The sequence below is a fragment of the Trypanosoma brucei genome, chromosome 2, assembly GCF_000002445.2.
Source record: "Trypanosoma brucei brucei TREU927 chromosome 2, complete sequence".
In the NCBI taxonomy this organism is placed as follows: domain Eukaryota; phylum Euglenozoa; class Kinetoplastea; order Trypanosomatida; family Trypanosomatidae; genus Trypanosoma; species Trypanosoma brucei.
The window spans coordinates 724,949-743,091 of record NC_005063.2 but is presented as its reverse complement, the minus strand read 5'-3'; the positions used below and the strand labels follow the sequence as shown (position 1 = coordinate 743,091).

Sequence of the window (18,143 nt, the reverse complement as noted above, 5' to 3'; positions counted from 1 at the left end):
CTTAACATCGTTCTTACTCATTTGTTCTCATCTCCCTTTCAAGATTTTGATGTTTTGGTGTAAGGCACATGTTTTTTATGTGGCTCGAGAGTTTTGAGCATGTCATAGAAACCCAATGGTACGGTATCGCGGTGGTGGTGTGTGGTGTCCCCTTTATCAACTTTCCTCTGTTCCATATGTTTCAAACTGCTCGTTTCCGTTTCCCTTATTTTTTACTGCTGTTCATAGATTATCTACTAGCGAACAAGACAATAACAAAAGAGAACAGTAAGCATATAAGTAGGAGATAAAGTTTCAAAGATAGCCTCTACAGCCGTCTTCAACAATTAACATTTTACGTTCTTATACTTATATATTTCGTTGTGTATTGCCCAATCATAACACAATGGCTCCTATAATTCACAAGAATCTCACCGCCCCCGAGTTGGTGGAGTGGGCTCTTAAGCTTGAAAAGGACTCCCAACTGACGGCTCGTGGCGCCCTGAGCGTACGCTCATACGCAAAGACTGGCCGCTCTCCTCGCGACAAGCGTATTGTAAACACCACTGACGTTACTGACAATGTGGACTGGGGCAGCGTAAACATGAAGCTGACCGAAGAATCATTTGAGAAACTGAAGACAATCGCAAAGGATTACTTCGCCACCTGCAAACACCTGTTCGTCATGGACTGCTTTGCCGGCCACGATGAACGGTACCGCCTGAAGGTGCGCGTGTACACGACCCGCCCTTACCACGCACTTTTCATGCGCAACATGCTAATTGTGCCTACGTTAGAGGAGCTGCAGAGTTTTGGTGAACCGGACTATGTCATCTACAACGCCGGAGAGGCAAAGGCTGATCCGACGGTCCCCGGTGTTACCTCAACAACGTCAGTGGCCCTGAACTTTAAGACCCGCGAACAGGTCATTCTTGGGACAGAGTACGCTGGTGAAATGAAGAAGGGTATTCTGACTGTGATGTTTGAATTGATGCCACGCATGGGACACTTATGCATGCATGCAAGCGCTAACGTGGGTAAGAGCGGTGACGTGACGGTCTTCTTTGGACTCAGCGGAACCGGCAAAACGACTCTCTCTGCGGACCCGCGCCGCAACCTCATTGGCGATGACGAGCATGTGTGGACGGACCGTGGTGTGTTTAACATTGAAGGCGGGTGCTATGCTAAGGCGATTGGTTTGAACCCCGAAACCGAGAAGGATATTTATGAGGCTGTGCGCTTTGGCGCTGTTGCCGAGAATTGTACTCTTGACAGGAGAACCCATGAAATTGACTTTAATGATGAATCTATCTGCAAAAACACCCGCGTTGCCTACCCTCTCATGCACATCGACGGTGCGCTTTCGAAGGCTGTTGCGGGCCACCCGAAGAACATCATTTTCTTGACGAACGATGCCTTTGGCGTGATGCCTCCCGTGGCACGCCTAACGAGTGCTCAAGCTATGTTCTGGTTCGTGATGGGCTACACGGCTAACGTCCCTGGTGTGGAAGCAGGAAGCGCTCGCGTCGCTCGCCCCATTTTTTCCTCGTGCTTCGGTGGGCCATTCCTTGTTCGTCATGCCACTCATTATGGCCAGCAACTGGCTGAGAAGATGGAAAAGCACAATAGCCGCGTTTGGCTGCTGAACACGGGTTATGCAGGCGGCCGTGCTGACCGCGGGGCTAAGCGCATGCCTTTGCGCGTCACCCGTGCCATCATTGATGCTATTCATGACGGTACACTTGACCAGGCGGATTATGAAGTGTATCCCGGATGGGGCCTTCACATTCCTAAGAGGGTTGCGAACGTGCCCGCAAGCCTGTTGAACCCCCGCAAAGCTTGGACGGACCTGAAGCAGTTCAACGAGACGACGAAAGAACTTGTCACCATGTTCCAGAAGAGCTTCCAAGACCGCTTTGCATCGAGGGCGTCCGAGGAAATGAAGGGCGCCGTTCCCCGCTATGTTGAGGCTTCGCGTCTTTAATATGTTAGGGGTATTGGCGTGTGCGGGTGTGTTCACCTACTCGATGTTTGAGGAGAAATATGAATTGCACTAGCGTTTAAGTTGGGACATCGTTATTGACAAAGAACCAGTGCGTTAATCGTTTCGGGAGAGGAAGTGAAACTAATGTGATGTGCTGAAAGCGCAGCGGAGTAAAAAGGAAACAACAAGGAAAAAATTATTAAAGTTTCCCTCTCTTTTCTCATTCTTTCCCCCCCCATTAACGACTACTCTTATGTATATCCGTATCAGTTAGTTGTTTTGTTCTATTTAAACTTTGTTTGTTTGTTTGTTTGTTGTTGTTTTCTTTTTGTCATCGAGGGCAACTATTTTAGCGAGTGCCAGTTGTATGCCAAGGAGTATTGAGCCCAACTGCGCGAGGGGGAGGGAATGGAAATGAGCACATTAGATATTTATTGTGTTCCGTGCTCGGGCACGTTTCTCCAAAGAAGATTTTTAAAAAACTGTATGGTTGTTTCTTTGTTTTGTTTTGTTTTTTCGAGGATTCCATTTGGGTGATAGTGAGGTTTACCCGAACTTTCCTCGTTGACAGATCTCTGTTGTGGGCGTGGAGGTGTTCAATGTATGAACCCATGAGCATGTGAGGGTGCAAACTCCGCAAGTAAGCGTCTCGTGAGAGTGGATAACCTCATGATTTTATACATGTTTGCATGAAGAAAACGTGGTTTTATTTTATTGTTTCCTTTCCTTCTCCTTTTTGACCACTGCCCGTTCCTTTTTGGGGAGTGAATTGGGTTGGGTTGGGGGCGCCGTCTGCATCTTCTTTTTCTCTGTGCTTCACGTTCGTTAATGCAATTCACAACTTTTGAATCACTCTTCTCCTGTTTTCTCCCATCTTTGACTTCTTTTCCTTTCGTGGTGGTGTCTTTATTTTCGACACCTTACAACAATTTAGTTAACCCAGTGAGGGGGACGCGGTGTACTCTCGTACAAATATATATAAATTTTTCTTTGTATATTTGTTACGGACCTTTCTCTTTTACACATTCTACCGCGGTGTTTTTCTTTTTTTTTTTCAGTGGCATTATTATTATTATTATTATTTATTATCGTCTTTATTAAAAACTGTTATTATTAGCAGAACTTTCGCTATTTATCGCGTTACGTGAAAAGAACTAAATATGTCACCCTCGAAGGGTGAACATCTGAAGCTAAGCGCCGGCGATTTGATTGACAACCGCTTTGAGGTTTTGGAGGAGGTTGGATGTGGAAACTTCTCCAAGGTGTATTACTGCTTCGGTACGCCAAAGGCTGGTGGAGTCAGACGACAGCCGGTTGCGGTGAAAGTTGTTAAGAAGGAATACAAGAACGATGCGTATTTTGAACAGGAAATGTTGCAGATACTATCTCAGAAAAAGAATGGTAGAGCTTCGGTATGCCAGATGTTAGAGTTTTTTGAGTGGAAGGGCTACCCAGTGTTTGTGATGAAGATATATGGCCCCTCGCTGCGAGAGCGACGCCTCGGCTACGCTAACGGTGTTGTAACACGGGAAAAGGTAGTGCAGGTTGCACACTCTCTTCTGGAGACATGTCGGTTTATACATATTGACTGCCGAATGGTGCATACTGATTTAAAACCGGAAAATATCCTTCTCGAGAACATAACAACCTCAAAGAGTAGTATTGGTGATAACTGGGTGGTGTGTGATTTTGGAAGCTCATCCCTCTGGCGAATGGATCATCTCGATTCAGACCTCATCACAACCCGTCCATATCGTGCTCCAGAGGTTGTGCTTGGGAACCCGTGGTATCATCCTGCAGATATGTGGAGCGTTGGGTGTATCATCTTTGAATTGGCAATAGGTCGACGTCTGTTCGATGTTCGTGATGATCTTACACATCTGCAGCTCATGGAAAGGTGCCTTGGTCCCCTTCCTGACTTGTTCAGGCGTAGGTCCAAGAATTCACGATCTTTCTTTGATCAAAACGGAAATTTCCTTCGTGATTGCGACGACGTTATTTTGGGGAGGATGCGCAGCAGAACCTTGGCTGAGTTACTTCCCGGTGATACCGAGTTGTGCGACCTCATTGCATCGATGCTCGTGTATGATCCAGAGAGTCGTGCTACCGCAGAAGAGGCGCTGAAGCACCGTATATTCAAGCAACCCTTCATCCTGTCAAACTCGACTGCCTCCAACAAGAGATCTAATACCCCGGCAAGGGGCGGCAACCCCATTAAAAAGCTTGCCACGCCGCGTGCGACGTCGAGTATTAGAGTAAAGGCTATAGTTGGGTCCGGGAATGCGAAGGAAGCCCAAAACGGACAGCCGGCGGTACGGATTCCTGTATGTGACAAAGTCACACCAACCTCTAGTCACAACAAGAGTATCGATGGTGACGGCGCAACCGATACCAAATGGAGTCGTCCTATCGAAAACGTTAATAGAAATTTTTGTGAGCCGGCACACGCACCGGGGCTTCCAGCCTTGGAACAGCCTACTTCCACGCGACACCCATCATTGTCCACTGTGTGTGGTAAATCCGTCACGGATTCTAAACACATCTCGCAGCAACCTATGGAAGTAGAAACCGCTTACGATCGCAAACCCTTTGAAACATCCGTGGCGATGTTGCAATCATCCAAGTCAAACACATCATCGGTAGTCATCTCTTCTGTGCCGTCATTTACCAAAGAGGGAGAGCGAAAAAAGGGACGAAACGGCCCCGTGGCCACGCTGAGAAGCGGCACGGACTGCGACCAGTCATCGCCACAAAATACCCTCGTGGAGCTGCTACCAACAACACCGAGTGCGGAGGCCGGGTCACAGCCGGGGATGACTTCATCTCCAGGACGACAAGCGGATGTTTCATGTGGCTCTAACCCTTCCCCCGTTATCGCGCATCCGACAAAGACGATACCCACAAAGGAAAAGGAGTGCGTGCGGGAAAGCCATAAGGAGCTGTCGATTTCCCGCGACCTCGAGTGCGTTCCGCCCAGCAAACGCACAACATACGGCAAAGAGACCGTTGGGGCTCTCCATGAATACCAACTGGGCACAGGAGCGGGGACGGACGTAAATGCGGAGGCATCACCAACGTCAACTGAAGGAGCTTTAACCACATTTGGAAAAACTCCGACTGATGCTGCCGAGGCATACGAGCGCTTGGCATCCTCGACCCCATCCACCATGAAGGGAAAGGAGAGCAGTAAACGGAAGCAAAGGGAACCCGTCAGCATGCGCTCGCCTAGTAAACCTGGCCACGTGTCAGCCACTGTTTTTGACACCGGTCGAATGGTGACGGAAGCTCCATTTCCCCCCCATTGTTCAACAGTAGTGGAGCCGCGTGGTGACTCTTCTACCAACAAGGGGGTTCCGGCACCTTTTTTACTCTCTGGGGAGGCGTATTTCGTTGCCTTTCCTCATGTTGGCGGCCCTGTTGTGCACACAAGTAATGAAACCATACTTCCCAACATTGCGAAGGACCAGCGTCACCACCTTGCCCCGTTCACCCCGAGACAACAACAACAACGCCGATATGAGCCAAAGACGCTTCGTTCACCCCCTCCTGCATCAGTCGGCCAACCAACTCTCCAAAGAATTAACACGGTGTACGCTACCACAAGCGGTAACAAAATGTTCCCCAATGAAATGTACGGCCGGGGTGATGCGGGGCGGCCTTCCAACCGGCAGAGTAGCACACCGACGACGACTCAAGGAAGAAGTTCTACGGTTTCTGCTTCAGAGGTGGGTCGAAACTCTCGGCAGAACTCCACCAGTCTTTCCGAAAGTTGCAAAAACCTTTACCAGCTATCTCGGTTACAGGCAGTGCCGGCCTTCAAAGCAAAGGACCATCCATCACCACCTCAGCAAGTGGCGTACGTGACGGGGAAGCGCCGGATAGTAAATTCCAATAGTCAAGTGTCAGTGTCAGTGTCGGCTCAAGGAAGCACTGGGAGTTCAGCAAAGGCTCCACGCAAATCAGTGGGAGCAAAAGAAATGCCGGGTGATACACATGGCAATAGGCAGAGCATCACTGGATCCCGTGATGTAAGGCGTAGAGTGGTATCGAGTTATTCAACAGTTAATGAGGGAAACATACGTAGAAAGGGTACAAGCGCGCAGCAGGACAATATGGACGAGAGAGTGAACCTCATCACGGGCAATATCGCTGACTTTATTGGCATTTCATCCGCACGTGGCAAGACAAAACCATCGATGGAAGGGGGATCCAATTATCACCCTGCGCATATTCCATATCCCCCATCTTCTGAAGCGCATGGAAAAAGAAAGTAATTAGTGTGTGTTTATTTCCCTTTAGGTAAAGCTAAACTCTCTGGTGAATGGATGTGAACGTTTCGGTATCGGCGTCCTTGAAGGGAACAAAGGAATGGATATCAAATGAGAACATTGTGTTCGTGTTTCCCGTTTGGTTAAAAAATTAATATATAAGTATGGCTGGTTATTTGCGCATTTTTATCGTGTGCTTCATGCGGGGGCTTATCAGTGACAGTAAAGAAAAGGAAAGAAAAAAACGCACATACAAACACATACATTAGCAGTGCTGACATGAAGCAAATGAAGGGAAAAGAAAAAGAGAGAAGGAACATTTGAAGCTTCACCGCAACGAGGAGAGGAAGCGGATGAGGATCTGGTGGAGATAGACGTTTTACAAACAATTGTGTTATTACATACTCCATCAACGCGCTTTTTCCTTGATGCTTATGTCCTCTCTTTGTTGAAACGGCTCATTATTATTATTATTATTGTTATCATTATTATTACTATAGGTAAGTATAAATAAACATAAGTAAATAAATATTTATTTTATTTTCCAATGAGGAAAGGATACTATTTTGCTGTCCTCCATTATTTTATTTACGTTATTTTGTTTCTGTTTTGGTATATGAGTTATATACGCTTGCGGCCGTGGTAGAGTAATGAATTTAAACTAATATGGATTCTTGTTTTATCGTAATAAATATTATATATATGTTTATATATCATTTATTTATTTCTTTCATACATTGATTTTTTCTATCAGTTTCCAGTTTCGAGTCGCTGCATGACCGTTTTATCTAAAGGTGACAAACAGTAAATTAAAGAAGAAGAAGCAAATCACCCCCGAAGGAAAAAAAAAGAGGAAAAATGATGATGTTTGAAGTTCACAATAGGAAAGAGTGGAGGAATGGGAAGAGGAAAAGACCGTGGTTGGCGACGCAGCGATGAGTGAGTGAAACTCTTTTGTTTTGTTTTCTCAAAGTCAAAATCAAAATACCAAAACATTTTTCTCAACATACTTGAGCAATTATAATATATTTAACTCTACTTGTGTAGGCATTTATTTTTACATGTTTTTCGTACCTTGTCAGTATGGGCGTTAATTATTATTACTTTTTTCTTTCCCTTCCCCCTATTTTAAAGAAAATTCCTGAAGGTTTTCCGTAGCGCATGAAAGTAGTAAGCTGCTGGCGTACGGTTCCGAGTTTTATCACTACTTTGCTTCAGTAATACTGAGCCAAAGGTTATTTTTTATAATGAACGGAGCCGTCATTTTCCACCATCAGTTTTATTGCATTCCCATCCGAACGCGTTTCCTTTTTCTCTCGACTCAACTCATTCCTTCACTTATTTTTTTTGTCGGTTCAATTTTCCCGATTTTTGGAGTTTTTTTTGTTTCTTTGTTTGTGCGAAACCCATTTCTACCGTCTCATTCCGTTTATTTTCTTTTTTACTTTTATTATTTTGGTCTGGTTGTTGCCGTATATTTCCGTTTCGCTACATCAAATATGTGGTGACGTGTTAGCGCCGGCAGGTTTTTTTTGTGTTTCTTGTGAGGTTGCGCGTATTTTCTATTTTCGTTTTTCTCAAGAAAGTGAACGGCTCGATGTTTTTTCTTGCGCCGCCACTTTGCAGCAGTGTCCATTCAATTATTTTTTTTAAAAAAGAGATAGAGAGAGATTTTTTTAAAAAATCCCCTTCCTTCCCACAGACATCTCGCTCATTTTTTGATTTATTCTTTATTTTTACGCTAGTGTATGCAGACATTCCCTTATTTATTCATATTTGTTGGTTTTTGTTGAGTATAAATTAAAAAAAAGAGGGAAAAGATGGATAAGTAAAAATAGATAAACACAGGAACGTAAATATACATATATATTTATTTATTTGTTTATTTTGTATTGAACGCGCGTATTCTCCCCCCTTTTTTATTGTTTGGTGTATGTGTGTAGGGAGGAAGGTGGTTCAATTACTTCGTATGGGTGAATTTGTTACTTTTCTCCCTTTTCCTCACAGTCACCTTTACAGACAAATTCAAACACAAAATTTCTGTTATGATGAATGAATGGACGGATAGATGGATAGAAGCAGCTTCTTTTTCTTCGCTTGCTTTTCCTTTTTCCTTTTTCCTTTTCCCCTTTAACGGTTTCTGCGCTTCTATTTCTATTTCTATTTTTCCTTTTTATTTTTTTACAACGGCATCACTCTTCGCTTTCATTTTTTGGGTGTTTTGTTTGTAGAGAAAGATTTTTTTAAAAAAAAACTTTTTTCTTACAACAGGTACGAGTTGAGTAAGGTGTGCTTAGGGAGGAAGGGGATACATATATATATATATATATATATATATATATATATGCGAAGAAGTGTAATTTCTCTTCTTTTTCTTTTTTTTTTTAGTGCTGTCATGTGTTTTCGTGCTCATTTCTCCATCCTCCTCTTTTTTCTTTTTGATTTGGCCCTGTATTATTATATCTTTTTGTTTTCTTCTTGATTTCATGCCGTTGTTTTTGTCGTTATTTTCTTCCTTTTCAGGTTTGTATTCGCGTGCATTGAAGCACTGCCACCAAAACAACTCGTTCACACGTACATATGTATGAATATATCAAACCCCAACCATTTCCCTATTCCTTCTTATATATTTCTTTCATTATTTATTCCTCTCCTTATTTCAAAATTTTTGTTTTGTTTTGTTTTGTCATATTTTCACTTTGTTTTATTTCTTCTTAGTGTGCCTCGTACAATTCTTGATTTGTGTTCCTTTTATTTTATATTTCTTCCATATTTGTTAAGATTCCTTCATGTGTAGATGTTGTGGTACGTTACGAAAATAAATAATATATAACCATATAAATTTTGGAGGAAAGAAAAGGAGGTACAAATTTCACAACAGTGACAATATAAAATTTAATAAACTCAGGAAAGGAGATGAACTGAAGTGAAGTGAGAGAGGGGGGAAAGACGAAAAGGGAAGCTCCAGAAGCATCTGTTTGTTATTGAAGTCAAAAAAAGTAATAATAATAATTAAAAAAAAACTTTGCATTGTGATAGTTGACGGCACAGAGAAGAGGTAAGACAGACGGGCGAGGATCTGATGATTTAATTTTTTTGTGTGTGTTTTCCCTTTTCTCTCTCTCTCTTTCCAACCGTGTTCTACTCTTTCTCTGTGTGTGTGGATGTGTGGATACGAATACCACATTGGATGTGACAGTTATGCCTAATTCTCTTCATCTTCCGTACGGCTTTCTCTTCCGTTAGGGAAACCCGCTTCCTCCTTTTCGACATTGTATGAAGGGAAAACATTTGATTCTGTTCCATACGTATGAATCGCGTGCGCTATTATTTCTTCTCGTGTGCTCTCCATTCATTTCTCCATTACGCTTAGCTCTCTTATTTTCCCTCTATAGGGTTCCAAAGCACATAGAGGCTCATCACCAACAACCGACAAGTGAAATCAAACGACCGTAGCGGGATAACTATCATTATTATTTTTGTTATCACTTCCATCATAGCTCTTCATTATCATATTAACCTTTTCTACTTTATAGAGGCAGAAAAGTTTCTCTCAAACACTTTTTGAGGTGCTAGAAATTTCTAGCACAACTTTTAACTTGTTTTCGTGAATCATCAGAGGTTGTGGTAGGTGTCATCCTTTGAGGCATGAGCTCCACACCGAATAATGACGTGGAGCAAATGTATCAGGAATTAACTCAAGCCTTCAGCCCATTCATCGCGTGGAAGGCTGCAGTTCCACCTCACCAAGGCAAGGAGACAACAACTCAAGGTTTCATCAGCGAGAATTCATTTGATGGTGTGAGTTCCATCATGCAGCAACCCGTGGGCACGCCGCTGCGTCATCTCCTACCGAGGAGCGGATCCCCGCGCACAATTACCTGCACGCACGGAACTTCCAAACGAAACGTTGTGATTAGTGATAAAAGTGACCACGTCGGCAGGTGTGATGAAGCTTCCGCGTATGGAGGTAATTCGTTCAGTGGAAAGGGGGATCGACACAATGGCAGTTCCGCCATTGAGGAGCGTCTCACGCACATCCTTCGCAGTCACAGAACTATGGCGGAGAGTATTGAGTTGGATAATGCGAGTGCAAGTATCGATGGACTAAATGAAGAAATCAAACATCTTACGACAATGGAGTGGAGTCCTCACGCAGGTAACGGTGGGGACGAGGTGAACGGGTCATTCCCTACCAATATATCATCATCATCGTCGTCATCATACTCATGTTGGCTGTGCGGGGCGCCGTGCAGTAATGCGCTTGGATGGTTAAATGCACCAAATATCTTTAGGCGCCCCATCGTAGCACGTGCACGACCGCATCTATTGCAAGCAAACGATAGAAGTACAACACACTCCACCACCATCTCGCTCCTTACCTTATGTAGGAGGTGTGGCGACGTATGTGATTCTCTACTCAATGCGCCATACGAAGAGGTGTTGCGCATAGCCAATGAGGGGAACCGAATGGCAGCAGCCCGGACACCGTTGTTTATTTGCTTTTTGAGGTCATATAAGTCTCTCATACATTTTCTCGCGTCAGAAGCCAAGTTGGATAATGAAGGGGCGGAAACTTTTGCAGAATGTCCGCTGGAAACCCGTGTCAGTATTCTTCAACGAATGATTGGAATGGTTGAATCGTACGTAAGGGTGGAGGGCCACGCCTCATGTGATGGAAACGTTCGAGGTTCTATTAAAACACCCTCGGATTTGGAGGAACGTCACCTTTATGAAAGAGAACTAGAGTGGCTGAGAAAGCAATTGCATATGCTCGGTTACACTGGTTTGTCCCATAAGAATGCTGTGGAAGGTCCTCCACCAAATGGCGGTAATGGTGTTGATGACCATGAGCACAGCACATACGGGCACGCTGTCATCAGCGAGCACCAGTGGACTATTCCAGAATTGGGTGCTGTGACATCACGTAGTACGTCACTTCATCCCAATGAGCGTTTATCCCCCTTGTTGGACTCCAGACAATGTAGGAAGGACACGTTAATTGTTGCCACACCGCAGGATGGGCAACTTGTGCAGGAACATGAAAAGCGGCGTCAGGAACTCGTTGCGGAGGCTCGAGAACGCGGCAGTAGGGCGTTGGATAAAATGATCGAGCGTGCGGTGACATATCGATTAAAGAGAATCCATAATCATGACGTCTTGGTGTCGGCGAGTTCCGCAACAGCGGACGGTACGCGCTGCCATTCGGACGGAGATAGTGGTGAAGGCAAGGCAGTCACGGCTGCGACTGCCACGAATGTATATCCTAAAAACATGGAAAATAAAGAAGGGGTACAACCTAGTGTATTTTTATGTGGTGGAAAAGACGCGGATAATATTCTCATGCAGTACTTCGAGGGAAAACTGGACAAAGTCCCGCGGTTGACAATATACCCTCACGAAGTGTCTGGTACCTTCAGGGAGCGGGCGGTGACTGCCACAAGCCCGAGTGTTTTAAGAGATTCAGGTGACGGCCAACTGCAGATGGCTCAAACGAGGAAGGAACAAGAAAGCATTCTGACAATGAGCAATGACTTACCTTTTTGCCTACATACGGTTGACAATGGCATGATTGAGTTTGCCGCTCTCTCGCGGGAGGAGTTGATGAAGCGGCTGCGCAAAGAAATACAGCGCCGCGGTGAGGCGGAAAGGGCCCTGCGCGAGAGCAACGCACAAATAGCTGTTCTCGAAAAGGCGACGGATCATATGTCCGAGGTAATTCTTTCACACAGAATGAACTCAATTTTGGCCAACCATCTCTCTTCTATGCACCAACTGCACCGCTCTATGGTTCAAAATTGTGTAGAGATAACCGTGCAGAAGTCATTGTTTTTTGCCGATGAAATGGTGATATTAATGAGACAAGCGCAGAATTGGTTTTATAGTCGGCCTATTGAATGTCAATTAGGTCAGTCGGCACGTTCTTCAGATACAATCACCAGTGAAGAGGAACGCGACGGTCGGGAGGGCGATGAGGAGGAAACTGAAAAGGTGCGAAGGATGAATTATGGTGATTCGGCTCGTACCAGCGATGGTGGAAAAAAGGAAGGGATACAGGGAAGGACTTCTGTCGTGAGAGATGTACCGATAACACAGTTCCCCGTGTCGTTGCATTTAAAACCCCTCCACACCCGTACAAGTCCCTCTGCATCGTAGCGGAGGATGGTATAAATGATATATTATTATTATTATTTTTTTTTTGTTGCTGTTGTTTTTGGTCTATAGAAATGATAGATAATCTGAAGAGGACGTAAGAGGGCGATTTGCACTTTCGCTTGTTCCCCCCCCCTTTATTGATGTGTCACCTTCCTAACAAAGGGTGCTTGCTCATTTGAGCTAACTCATTATACCCGGAACTGCGTGCCAAATTGTGGACCGCGCCCGTTCACTTTATTTCATATATTTTGATGATACGCAGCTTTCCCCCCTTCTTCCTTCCGTCTCACCACTTGTCAGACGTACTCTGCCACCGGCGCTATCAATACAACTGATGCACTGTTAGTCTTTATCAGTGTGCTTATGTGCCTGAAGAGAGAAACCTTCGTATGCATTGTTTGTTCTCCTCGCACCTGTTAACTTTTTCACCAAGTATATGGTGGTGTTAGATATGCTAATGCCACAAGTACTAAATCACGTGTCCATCGACTTTCTTCTCTCTCTTTTTTTTTTGATATACACCGTATCAATTAACGCGGTTTGTATGCCGATATGTCAAGTACAAGTACAAAGACACATAATCATGAAGTCTGTGGCCTTTCATTTTCTCAATATGCCTAATGAGAAGGTCACCACTGGTCAATGTGATGCCACTCGCTTCGCTCAGTCCACACATATAAAAACTGACCCCTGCTTTATGGCCACTTCTCATGGAAATTGGGAAGCTTTGTTGAAAAGCGGTAATGGCGCCGACCACCATAACACCGGCATTTCAGCGGGAAACATGTCTGCACCACACAAGTACCGGCCACAACGCCCGGTTTTTTTATCACAACTGCTCCGCGCGCCACGTGTTGGTGTGTCGACTGTCATGATCGACGGTTGCCCGTGCGAAGCGATATGTTTCAGCGGCCGCGTTGTGAGATGTGAGAGAGTCACAACGGCTGAGAGTCATGCAGCTAGAGATTATACTGCGATGTTGGTCTCAGATAATACGGGTATGATTGCTGTGATACAATACGACTCGCAGTTAAAAGAACATAATAATGAATGTGATGTTACAAACGCAGCACATGGCGCATGTGCTCCACATGGGGAGGGAGCGCGTTCTCTGCGAAAAGATGACCGCACAACAGAAACTTTAGCGGCAGAAGCAATGCTTTATGGTGATTCCGATCTCCAAGACAGGCCTGAATTATGCGATTGCAATTGCGAGGTACAGGAAAATGATTATGTGTTTGTGGTGGGTCGCCTCACCTTCGCGGATATTTCAAAGGATGCGTGTCGTGTGGTGAAGGGTATGCAGGACTTCATCTCCTCCACATCAAATAATGTTGAACCCCGAAAAAGAACGGCGTTGCCCGTCGATTCCTGTGGCGGTGTGACGTGTGTCCGAGGAACCGTCCGCCGAATTGATGACGTGAATGAAATTCATTATTGGTTCTTGAGTGCGCTGGAAACTCATCTTCGTTTGGTCAACGGAAAAACAAAACGACCCACCGCCACCCCCGCCACAGAAGAACATTTGTCACATATATCATAACAGCTGTTTTACCTTTTGTGAATATCCTTCGCTTTGTTTCAACTGTTGACATTCTGTTGTGTTTTTACGTCAAGGAAAATTTCGTAACACAACTTTTTTTTTTTTACTCTTCATTTATTGTTGCTGTACTACCCAAGGCGGTGGTGAAGGGAGGAGGAAGAGGTTTGACGTTTGTTGTGATTTTTGTCTTCTACTATTATTGTTGCTATTTCTTTGTGGACCAGGGCTGTGGCAGTAGATTTTTTGTTTGTCTATTTTTTCTTTTGAGTTGTGCCGCTGTGTTTGTTGCTGATATTTGGTTCTATTTAACTTCACTTGCAGTTCAGATGGGATGGGAATGCCGCTCTTGGACAAGCTACCATCCCTCTAAAACGTGTGAGTTTTTTATTCATTTCAAAATTGTTTCTATCATTGTTGTTTATTTCACCTCTTAATATCTTTTTAAAATTGTGTGCGGTTCATGTGGCCATGTCTTTTATCCCTGTTATGCATTTAATCTTTCCCGTGAGGTTTTCTGTTCTCGTTTCGCTATTTGTAATTCCGAAGGCACCACAACGGGGAGCTAAAGCAGAAACACACAAACAAACGGGCGTTCGTACATACATTATTGTTATTATTGTTTTCGGTCCATTAATTTTGTGTTTGCGTGCCCATTGCGGCTCAACTATTAGTCGAAAGGTAGGCACGTACGGTGTGGGAGTGAGTTAATGAAGCGAGAGCGCTCATTTTCAAACTCTCCTACACTTTCCGCGCAGAAGGGGGAGTCATTTCCTTCGTTGCGTAGTGAAGACAGGAGTGAGTTCGCTGCGCAACAACAGGTCCTTTTCGATATCTTACGACGTACATCGCTAGCTGAGCAAAAGGACCGCGAAATATGTGAGTGGCTGGACGACGCTTACGTTTGGGTGAAGGAATGCATCGAAAACAAAAACTTTTCAAAGGGGGCACTCACTGAACTCCGTCTTTTGGTTCTTGGCGTGCTTCATACGCTACCGTGGTGGAGGGTGTTCGAGTCACGGGAAACTATGGGATTGGAGGTGTACAGCCGAGACGGGTACCGCCATGACATGCGGAAGATCACGCGTTGGCACGATCGAATTAAAGTGGGCTTCGAACGCGTTTGTTTGCTGCTGATGGAACAATCCGTGCAAGCTGTTCGTGGTGTGTTAGAGGTTGCAATGAAACCTTTCCGTATTCGCTCGCCTGTGGCGGATGGTGCGCAGCGCATGGTTCCAGCAGATACCATCATGCGTCTCATAAACGCTGTGGCGGTCAATTATGATGGCACTGTGGTTTTGGATGTATTGAATACGTGTGTGCGCTTTCTTGTGCCTCGGTGGAGGTGGGGAGAGAAGAGGCATCACACGATTTCTATCGCCCTCTTCCTTCACCTCGCACTTGAGGCACATATACCCCTAGCCTCTCCGTTTAGCGGTGGAGAGATCAGCATGCTTGGGCATAGTGCGAATGGTAGTGCTCGATGCAAGGAAGAAAGTAAACTTGGTGGATGCGGGTATGACACACAGCAAACTTCCTCTCGGGATGCATCTCTGTGTCGCTCTGATGGGAGTAGTGCAGATGCTGGGAGTTTTGCCTCTCCGAGCGCGTGCCATCCTCAACAGCAACGACATTCTACTGGACTGAAGGCTCCGTTTTTGTCGAGTAGCGATGCAGATCTTAGCGATGCCAGCCAAAGCATGCGTTCCGGTACAGATGATGCGCTTGGTGGATCGATTAGTGGTCGTACCTCCGGTGTCGCCCGTCTTACCGATACGTTTGTGCAGAATAACAGGATGCTATTGTACCGCAATGAACTCATTCAGTTTGTGCTGCAGTGGCTCTTGGACCTCGAGCTTTCTTTGCAAGCTCATGACGACGAAGCGCGAGCGGTTGCGGGTCAGCATAAAAATCCGACACAAGGGTGGGGTGCGGACCCAAATGGCTCTTCCACGCTTCCCTCCTTTTCACAGTCGGAAATACGTCCTTCGGAAACGGTTTATCTTGATATTCTTCGGAGTTGCACGGATCTTGTCTTTCATCGACTAGCGGAAGACCTCATACGCCAACGGTCAGTAGGTGTGTGTGGGAGTGCCGACTGGTGGCGTGAGCTGTTGACTTTTCACCTTAATTCTGTTCTGATGGTGGAGAGCCCGAGATGCCTGATATATTTAGCTCCCAGCCTGGCGCTCCTTGGCGGGACAGAAGAGGCAACAGATATGTATCGTAAGTTCATTGTGCTTGTTACAAAGGGATATCAACCAGTTCAACCGAACGCAGGCTGCTCGACCAGGCCTGCAGGATCAACGCGTGTCCGCATGGCGCCACCGACGGTTGGTCACCTGCTGGTCCCCAAAGCACAACGCACACGGGCGGCCTTGCATGTTTATCCACTGTTTCGCTTTATGCGGGAACACATACATAATGTTGAGGATATACGCAAGCAACTTCACAAATGCTTATTGCTTCAGCTTGAGAGGCAACGCGTTGTGCTGCCGTCAGCGACATCACCTTCATGCTTAGCATCGCCCACCTCTATCAACCCGTTTGCACAAGTGTTATTCGCACAAATTGCTGCCTTGTCGGAGCTACTGGAACTAGATGCCGCGGAAGAAATGATGTCTCAGGTGAGCGGTTGTCGAGCACTGAAGGTACTGTTGGATACGTATTTGTTGCCTCCTGAGACTAATGCAAGCGAAAATGGAGTCAACTCCCCAACGGCAGGTATTTCCCCTCATGGAGGTAACGAATTGAAGGACGATGTGCCTGGTAAGAAGGTGAGGAGGAGATTTGACTTAGTTAAGATGGAAAAAGTTGGGCTGTTGTATCCAGGGTTGATGAACGACTGTCCTTGGGACTGGCGTGTTTGTCAAGGTCATGGACAAATGAAACGCTTTTAACGATGACTGAAGGGGATAAGTTGCGTTTGATCTTCAGATACGGGATTGGTGCTCCTGGAGCTATTTTCTCCTTCCTCCCTTGTTTGTGCCACCGGTACGATGCAACACGGGAAGTACAAAGTGATAATAACCGTGGAGGCTAAAAAGGAAAGAAAGCGGGAGGGAATAGGTGAGAAGCACCATTCTCCAACCACCCCCGCCACTTTCGACTCCTCAATATATTACTGGGGTTTCAGGTGGAAGGAGCTGTGCAGGAGACATAGTGTTCATCATTTCAATTCTTTGCAAGTCCATCTAAGTGTGTTGATGTCCCTTGGAAACGGTATGGGTGAAGTTTCGCTACTAACCTCCCTTTGTTTGTTTAATTGTTGTTACTGGTGTTGTACGTTGGTGTACTGATGTTCATTGATATCACCCAGTCATTTTTCTGAACCTGTTACCACTGAGGTGCACGCACCTGCGATAACATATACATATTTACAGAAATAGAGTTGGATGCAAGAAAAGGCTGTCCTAAATCTTCCAGTTCAACCTATTTCTCTCCGTCACGCGCTGTTGGAAGTTCCGTCTCCCTTCACCGACCGACTTACCCAAATAGTGTCATCTCTTCGGTCGTTTTGTTACCTAACTTTTGTTGTTATTATCATTTTCTCCACCATCTGTCTGGTACCGGTGAGTTTAATACGAAGGGAATTCGGACGGTGCAGTAGTGGTGAAAATGCGTGACAAGAGGGTATTATAGTGAGATGATGAAAAATGCAGTGGCTTTGTGATGGGGGGTAGTAATGGAGGTAGAAGGGCGAGGAACTTCTGTGTTGAGATCGAAACGGTGACAGTTTAAATTCCTTTAATGAATGGAAGATATATTATAAAATTGTGTGGAGAAGTAATCAATGATGTGGACGCATCATCATGACTTGAGTTGGCGGCGACATTTTACACATTTATTTTTTTATCGCTCGCAGGTACGATGACGCGTTGTTAGTGAGAAACAATGGATTTAAAGGACGCAACGTGAAGGGCGGAAATCTGTGGGATCGGAGGTTGATTGGCGGTAGAAATTTAACTTTTTGTTCGCGCGTGTGTGCGGCCACCCTTCCACACAATGATTCCATAACATCATTGTACTTTTCTTCCTTTTGGTAATGTAAGCCGAGTTCGTTGATACGTCAGACTCTGTAGTGTACTGTTTTCGGTTGATTACATGTTCTTTATTTGGTTTTCATGTTCACCTGTCTTTTTTTTTTTTGTGTGTGTGTGTGTCACGAGGGGTGTAGCGGCTCATTTTTTGACCACCGCTTCTGGCTGTTCCTGCC

At 45.3% G+C, this 18,143-nt stretch overlaps 5 protein-coding genes across 5 annotated transcripts, besides 11 other annotated features; all 5 read left to right on the top strand.

Annotated features, from left to right (window-relative positions):
* Nucleotides 1–18,143: part of a sequence feature (sequence corresponds to BAC RPCI93-28H13) that runs on past both edges of the window.
* Tb927.2.4210 (glycosomal phosphoenolpyruvate carboxykinase) lies at nt 386–1,963 on the top strand (the record flags this gene model as incomplete). Its single annotated transcript, XM_946531.1, has 1 exon — nt 386–1,963. The coding sequence occupies one exon, from the start codon at nt 386–388 to the stop codon at nt 1,961–1,963; it is 1,578 nt and encodes a 525-aa protein (XP_951624.1).
* Nucleotides 2,258–2,279: a microsatellite.
* Nucleotides 3,026–3,063: a microsatellite.
* Nucleotides 3,124–6,237, top strand: Tb927.2.4200 (protein kinase, putative; the record flags this gene model as incomplete). The annotated part of the gene is made up of 1 exon (XM_946530.1): nt 3,124–6,237. The coding sequence occupies one exon, from the start codon at nt 3,124–3,126 to the stop codon at nt 6,235–6,237; it is 3,114 nt and encodes a 1,037-aa protein (XP_951623.1).
* Nucleotides 6,692–6,729: a microsatellite.
* Nucleotides 6,737–6,775: a sequence feature (AT_rich).
* Nucleotides 6,917–6,958: a sequence feature (AT_rich).
* Nucleotides 8,085–8,120: a sequence feature (AT_rich).
* Nucleotides 8,540–8,577: a microsatellite.
* Nucleotides 8,898–8,941: a microsatellite.
* Nucleotides 9,224–9,254: a sequence feature (AT_rich).
* On the top strand, nt 9,880–12,387 carry Tb927.2.4160 (hypothetical protein, conserved; the record flags this gene model as incomplete). Its single annotated transcript, XM_946529.1, has 1 exon — nt 9,880–12,387. One exon carries the CDS (start codon nt 9,880–9,882, stop codon nt 12,385–12,387), a length of 2,508 nt encoding a protein of 835 aa, XP_951622.1.
* Nucleotides 12,398–12,432: a sequence feature (AT_rich).
* Nucleotides 12,824–13,930, top strand: Tb927.2.4150 (hypothetical protein, conserved; the record flags this gene model as incomplete). Its single annotated transcript, XM_946528.1, has 1 exon — nt 12,824–13,930. The coding sequence occupies one exon, from the start codon at nt 12,824–12,826 to the stop codon at nt 13,928–13,930; it is 1,107 nt and encodes a 368-aa protein (XP_951621.1).
* Nucleotides 14,638–16,827, top strand: Tb927.2.4140 (hypothetical protein, conserved; the record flags this gene model as incomplete). The annotated part of the gene is made up of 1 exon (XM_946527.1): nt 14,638–16,827. The coding sequence occupies one exon, from the start codon at nt 14,638–14,640 to the stop codon at nt 16,825–16,827; it is 2,190 nt and encodes a 729-aa protein (XP_951620.1).